General features: G+C 47.6%; 1 protein-coding gene across 1 annotated transcript in view; it reads right to left on the bottom strand.

Annotated features, from left to right (window-relative positions):
* The window catches only part of LOC112081094 (cyclin-dependent kinase 14-like), a 66,514-nt gene extending 65,361 nt beyond the window's left edge, over positions 1-1,153 (bottom strand). The window contains exon 1 of the mRNA XM_070443797.1: positions 1,006-1,153. Coding sequence (XP_070299898.1) covers positions 1,006-1,153 — 148 coding nt within the window. The remainder of the gene's footprint in view (positions 1-1,005) is intronic.
* Positions 1,154-7,475: the final 6,322 nt, after the last annotated feature.

Below are 7,475 nucleotides of genomic sequence, written 5' to 3'. Positions count from 1 at the left end.
ACCCTCGGTGACGCAGCCCACGTGTTTAGCGTAACCATTTAGCCTCACGGCAGCCTACCCCTCAGCACTGCCGCCACCTGGCCCACTTTTAAGTCCCTGAGAGGAGGGAGGAGGAGGCGGGACCGAGGTGAGAGAACTAAGAATGCTACCTCGTTTGTTGCTTTCGGCGCTTGAATATGCAAGAACACAATAAAACTGTTATCGCGACGCAGATGAGGTTTCGCAGAATGTTCAGAGTCCAGGCTCAAACGTGTTCCACACACAACCCCGTGCCCTCCTTTGCGTCTCATATGGTCAACTCCCTCCCATAAATCCTCATCAACGTCCTCAGATAGTAATACAGGTGGGCTGCGTGGAGCTGATGTGAGCTATCTGGTACACTGATGGCTCATAAAACACACACGCACTACCAGGAGATGCCACATACACTTTGCACGCACCACAACATGCACACACACAGCACTGCTTCTTACTCCGCTCACTATTGCTACTCTGTCAGCGCTAGCACCATAAGATGGTAATGGACCCCATCGTCACAATTATACTGGCTTCAGGAGCATGAGCTGGTGATCTTTCTGGGGAAGACTTTCCGGGCTGAAGCCTACAACCACACATTCACACACACATCAACACAACCTGCACGCACTGCTCTACTCTCTTCGCGAGAGAGAGATGAAGGAGAGGGATCTAGGGATTATTGGGGAGGTGGAGTGGCTTAGAATCATCGTGCAGTTTGTCTTTCCTTAGGGTTATACGCATGTGACACAGTCACGCATAGCGAGATCTACTGGAGAGCAGAGGACACACGCACCACTAACAAATATCTCCTCTCATTTCCCTCTATAAAAACTCTAAAAATTCTCCTCTCTATCCGAACTTTGCTCTGTCTCTCCTTCTCTCCTGCTTCGCACAATTGGGGAAGGGTGTGGAAGAAAAGAGATGTATGTACTATGCAAAAGGACTGGCCATGTGAACTGGGGGGGCGGTGAGAACAGATGCAGATACTGTCCGCGTCATCAATCTCCGGGCGTCTGGCACGGCCGAGAGAGTGTGTAGTTGTGACTTTGATCGCATCGAAGAGGTGCGTTAGGGAGAATGGGACTTTGTGGAAACGACAGCAGATGGCTGAGGGGTTCTCTCTGCTGGTCCGCATGTCAGCGATCTAGGCGCACCCGTCGGACGCTCCCGGTTTTAGGACGCTGAATGATGATGTCAGGTGCTCGGTTGGGGGGCGGTTTGCGGTTTGATGTAAGGCAGAACTTGTGGCAGTCGCAGCAGCAGTGGTCCTAGCAAGCATGTAGTCCGTTCTCAGTCGTACCCGCTGCTCGGATATGCCTGGCAGTTTAGACCCTGCCGTGCGTACTGAGCTGGGGTTGCTGCATGGGGAGAGACGGGCCTAACACTATTGACTCTGTGTCCATCTATTCTATTCTCTTTCTCTCTGAGATAGGTTCAGCTCACACGTCACTGTACTCGATCTTATAGTTCTGACACTTAAGAAGCTGAACTTGACTGTCTGAAACACCTTAGCGCATATGACACCTGCAATGGTCAATACATTCAATATAAGAGACAGCATAGCGTGGACACCACGGCAGAGACGACACATAAGGGGAGATGCGATGGGGAGAAGCTCCTTAAGTGCTGTCGCAGAGAAGAGTTTATAGCCTTCTGCTTATATTCGCGGCTCGCAATGGTTTGCCTACCGCGGAGACGCAGAGAGTCAACTAGTCTCACACATCTTACATTCGAATACATTCTCTGATAGTTGTCCTCTTCAATTTTCATATGGAAAGTGCTGTGTGCTTGTGTTTGCTCGTTTGTGTGTGGTAGTGTGATGTGTGTGGTGGTGTGTGTGCTAGTGTGCGGTGTGTCGTCTTGCTTGTGTGTTGTGTGTGTGTGTCGTCGCTCGCTGTGTGTGTGTGTGTGTTGTGTGATGTGTGGATGGTGTCGTGTGATGTGTGTGTAATTCAGTAAGAGGTATGGGAGGTCAGTATACTGTTATCTTCGCTGTGACAGCGGCATTGTGTCGAAGAATTGCCATACATTCAATGACTGTTACATAGTTAACAGTATGGCCCAACTCACGTAGACCACAGATGTGGGGAGAGGAACTGTTTACTGGATATTCCTCACTTGGTCTTAATCTCCCGTTCTTGCTCTCTTCTCTTTTCTCCTCTCCTCACCGTCATCCTACTGTTATTTTCTTCTTTCTCTCATCTACTATGCCTGACTGAAAGCGTGTTTGCCACGGAACCAGGTGTGGTCATAGCTGTGCTCGTGGAGGGGTCTTACGAATTTCGAACTAATCACTGGATATCAGGCAGAAAAGACCGTGAAATCCCATTAAAATGTTATAGGCTGAGGCTAAACACTGGTTTCAACACCTAAACGCATATGCGAATGAAGTTTAAGATGGTAACCTAGCATCCTAAATATAAAATAATTCAATTCATAGTGAAAGGTCTGGGTGGCGCAAGCACAGGTCGATAAAGAAAGTCAGCTACACTTGACAGTGCTGCAGGCACCACAGACACAGTGCTGGTTTCCTGAGTGGTCCAGCGTGCCATCACAATGTTGTGACCACGCAGAGAGTTTATATGAGAGTCCCATAAGGACGGCAAGTCGGGATGAACGAACTCGTAGGTGTTCTAGCCGTCCCCGACCGGGGTGTGGATGGGTGCGGACTTTGTGAGCGCCCTTCCCTTATGGCAGTACTACATCTGTGACAGGGCCGGGCGCCAGGGCACGCTGAAAAGTAGGATCCGATCGTAATCAACGTGTTTCTTCCGACTAAGACTCTGGTTTCGACGCGCTGACATGCAGTTCAAAGCGAGGCCTGGTTGTGTTATGGGCTGTACCATTTAACTGTCCCAGTTAAGCAAAGTGAGGATATCTGACAGAGAGATCCGAGACATCCCCCTGACATTAGGGAAGCAATGACAGACTGCGCTGGACTACTAAGTAGGGGGTTTTATTATATACCAGCATGAGAGACGACACCATGTTGTCCATGTGTATCACCCACTGAGGGGGCTTGCTGCAGTATTGGAGGGTCGCTGGCTAAATGGTGGGAGAATTCCACAAGAGGATATAGGATCATGGATATTGTCAGTGGGGTACAGCTGCTCAGGAATGCCTGCTGCTACAAACGGCTCACACAAGGGAACGAAGGACCACCAGCTGAGAGGGAGAGAGAGAAGAGGCGAAGAGGGAGAAGGTGAGCTGAGGCCTGTGTGAATGACCTATTAATGGGAATGGCCTGTTGGTTTAGGGAAGCGAGTGGCGGAGTGAGAGGAAGTGAGGGAGGCCTAGAGAACACACAGTGGGCGCGGGGTCTGATAGAATTCTAGTAGAGATTTCAATTCCTGTACTCGGAGCATACACGGTAAGCCCTGAGCCACTCTGGCCTGCCTTTATATCCGACGTCATCCATCCTTTCCATCGCATTGCCCATGCTGTATGATGCTTGCCGCGCTGACACGGCATGCCCTCAGGTTCTTTACTTACACCATATACGCACTGTTCAACTTCTGCTATCGTAACACATCCATCCCATTACCATCCGCGTACTGCGTGACTCTCCTAACTCCAGAAAATCCCGTCCCTGCCCTTCAACAGCCTGTTGGTAGGTCCTAAGAGGAGAAAAGACAGCCTAGTATAGGAGTCCATGGAGTCGTGCCAAGAAGACCCTCTTACAGCAGTTTCTCCAAAATCATCAAAATTACTCTCCTCCCATCCTGCCATGCATCATAAACCATCGCCTCGCATACTCTGCTCTCCTCTTCTCTCATTGTTCTCTGTAATGTTTCTTGTTTCAGGGTTTTAGGGCTTGAGAGAGAGGAGAATGTAATCTTTCTCAGGTTACCAGGGCCAGGCCCTGGGTCGTGTTTCAATACTCTATCCCTCCTCCTAAATCCATCAGGGGGGGGTATGTAATAACATCTCTCCCTTCCATCTCCCATGCATACAAGGGAGGGGTAATGTAAATAACACCTTCTTCTCCATCCTCCCATCATAGGAGGCGCGTATGTGACATCACCCTGCTCCCCTCTCCTCCCATCCATCAAGGAGGGGTAATGTACTAACACTCTCTCCCTCCATACCTCCGCATCCATCAGGGGAGGGTAATGGTAATAACACTCTCTCTCCTCCATCCTCCCATCCATCAAGGAGGGGTAATGTAAAACACTCTTTCCTCTCCATTCTCCTGCATCCATCAGGGGAGGGGGTAATGTAATAACCTCTTTCTCCTCCGCATCCTCCCTCCAATCAAGGGAGGGGTAATGTAATAACACTCTCCATCGCCTCCACCTCCATCCATCAGAGCGGGTAATGTAATAACACAGTCTCAATCCCCACCCATCATCACAGGCGTATGTAATGAGATTCCCCCATCTCATCGCGATCAGATTTAACACTCTCCCTCCATTCCTCCCATCCATCAGGGGAGGACGGTAATGTAATAACACTCTTTTTTCCTCCATCCTCCCATCCATCAAGGGAGGGTAATGTAATAACACTCCTTCCCTCCATCCTCCATCCTATCAGGGGAGGGCGGTATATGTCAATAAACACTCAATTTCCCGCCATCCTCCATCCATCAAGGAGGGGTAATGGTAAAACCTCTCTCCCTCCATCTCAACCATATCCATCAGGGGAGGGTAATTGTAATACCCTCTTCTTCACCCTCCTCGCCTCCCATTTTTATACAGGGGAGGGGTATGTAATAACACTACTAGTATCACTCTCTCCACTCACATTCCTAGGTGAGGGGATGAAGTGTTAAAACTCCTTTCGCGTTGATTTCTTAAGGCTCGCAGCAGGGCGGGGTAAAGTAATATACACTTGTCTTATCCGCTCATTCCTCCACGCAAAGGCGGGGGTAATGTATAACACATACTCTGCTCCCTCATCCTACCCATCCTATCAGCGGGAGGGGTAATGTTGAATTAAACACTCTTCCCTCCATACCTCCTCATCCATCAGGGGAGGGTGTAATGTAGTCAGCTATCCCTCCATTCTCCCATGTTTTATAACAGGGGAGGGGTAAATGTATATAACACTCTCTCGCTTCCTATTCTCAGCCATCTTTGAGGGGAAGGGTGTAATGTAATACCTTCTCCATCCTCCATCATCAGAAGGGGAGAGTGAGAATGTGGGTGAAAACTCTGCGTGAATCATCCATCTCGCTTGCGCCAATTGTTAGGGAGGGGTAATGTCATTAACACCTTCTAATACTATCTCTCATCCATTCAAGGGAAAAGGGTAATCTGAGAGTAATCTATCTCCTCTCTCATCCATCCTCCATCTGCTCATTAGGGAGGAGTACATGTTCTCACTCTCTATATACAGAACAGCTGAACACCAGCATCGTAACCAACACCAGATAAACCGACCAGAAACATTACTGTGAAACATCAGTCACAACAAGAAAGACAAATGTGGTTAGTTCATCATCAACGGTGGTGAGGACTGGAGTGAAGTGGTTGGAATGTTGTGTCATCGTTAAAAGACATGAAAGTACGTACTGCTGATAATATATAAGTACTGGTGACATACTCTATGCATAGGTTGCCCACTTCTATAGTTTTCAATTAGCATGTTTGGTAGAGTTATTAAAATACTAGATGATTAAATTATCAGTTATAATGATCAGATGGCTTTTTTATTAAACTGAGATACGAACAGCGAATAATAGCAAGCCCTACACTTCCCCCTTCTTGAACCGCCTGCAAGAAGTGAATATTTTGGTGTGTATATTGTTTGGTACAGATCTCTTGCAAACTACTGGGTCTCATTCAGATTATAATGGTAAAGGATAACCTGCTAGTGTGATTAAGACAAGTTAGCATTTCTTCTTTGTGTACTCGTTCGTCACGCTTCAGAGGTCGCAAGGGAAATTGTTCTTTCATTTGGAAGTCTAATGAACAAGCTTCTAGAATACAGGCACCGGTGTATTAGGGATCACAGGGGTCTATTTGTACTCGGCAGACGGCGTTCAGTTGCAATCGCCAAAGCTTTTGCCTTATAACGGGATGCATTCATGTTTCTGGACCATGAGATGACAGAGAGAAGACACCACACTCCCTGGGCTGGACTTCCTCACACAGTACAAATGGGTAAAATAAAAATAAAAGAGGGAATTAACATCCGAGTCCATATCATTAGAAAACTCCTCAGTGATAAAAACTTAGCAAATAACAAAGTCAAATTAAATAGCAGTAAAGCAATGTGGCAGTGACACTTAAGCTAAAGTATTAAAGCATAGATAGCACAGAGACAGTATAACCTTGTATTGTTTGCCTACAGGCTGATGTATCTCTGTGGTCATTCATGTTTAATTGACAGGGAAGGACAGGGACAGGGACAGGGACAGGGACAGGGACAGGGACAGGGACAGGGACAGGGACTAAAATGGCTGACTTCACATATGCACAGATATGATCATTCTAGAGTTCAACTTCTGTTGGCCAACTTTGTAGGCAGATGAGATGAAAGAAACAGCCGTTAGGAAGGCCATTAAAACCAGCTCACTGTATTCACACTGCCAGTGAACATCACATTTGCATCACACTGCCTGCTATAATTGGCTTAGCCCTGCCTGGGCACCATACACAATATATTTCATCTTAGAGCCTGCCTGACTGTGATGCTGTATTCATACAGTGAAATAATTTTMTAGTATTTATACAGTGAGAATAAGGGAGTACATACACAGTGAATAGGTCCATATATTAGACTCCTCCCCCTGTAACAGAATAAGGCCAATCAGAGCATTCCGATCCCTGACTGATTCACCTCTCTGAGGAAGGAGACAGTTCTCCAAGGGCAAAAGCATATAACACAGCAGAAAKCCCATATCCACTTCACATCAGCCATGATGAGGTACAGCACATCCTACACAAGACAAACTAAACCACCACACAGCTGGTGCTTTTCTCAGTCCAGCTGTTTGTTTTGGTGTGTGTGGTCTTGTTCTATCCTCATCCCCACAAGGATAGTAAAACAAGGAAACTTCTCCTTAATGCGGACATTTCCCACATCCCCATGAGGACAAAGTCTATTTTAAGTTAAGGGGTTAGGTTTAGGGTTAGAATTAGGGTTAGGAGTTGGGTTTATGCTCTGGGTTACGGGTAAGGGAAAATAGGATTTTGAATGGAAATAAATGTTTGGTCCCCACGAGGATAGAATAAACAGTGATATTCCTCCTGAACTCAGACAGCACATCTGTTCCTCCCCTCTCCTCCACCTCCCTCCCCCTTCTGCATTAGGTTTTAGGATGCTGGTGACACGCCCCTGGCTCTCCTCCAGAAGACAGACTCCATGCTCCCTCTCTCTCTCCTTCCCTCTCTCCCTCCCTCCCTCCCTCCCTCCCTCTTCCCTCCCTCCCTCTCTCTCCCTCCATCAGGCCTGTCATTGTTATTCTGCTCCTCTCTCCTCTGTGTCCTCCACCTCTGGGCCCAGGCAGCATC

Source organism: Salvelinus sp. IW2-2015, linkage group LG6.1 (genome assembly GCF_002910315.2).
Source record: "Salvelinus sp. IW2-2015 linkage group LG6.1, ASM291031v2, whole genome shotgun sequence".
NCBI classification, from domain to species: domain Eukaryota; kingdom Metazoa; phylum Chordata; class Actinopteri; order Salmoniformes; family Salmonidae; genus Salvelinus; species Salvelinus sp. IW2-2015.
The sequence above is the reverse complement of the archived record's forward strand: the minus strand, read 5'-3'. Positions and strand labels throughout refer to the sequence as shown.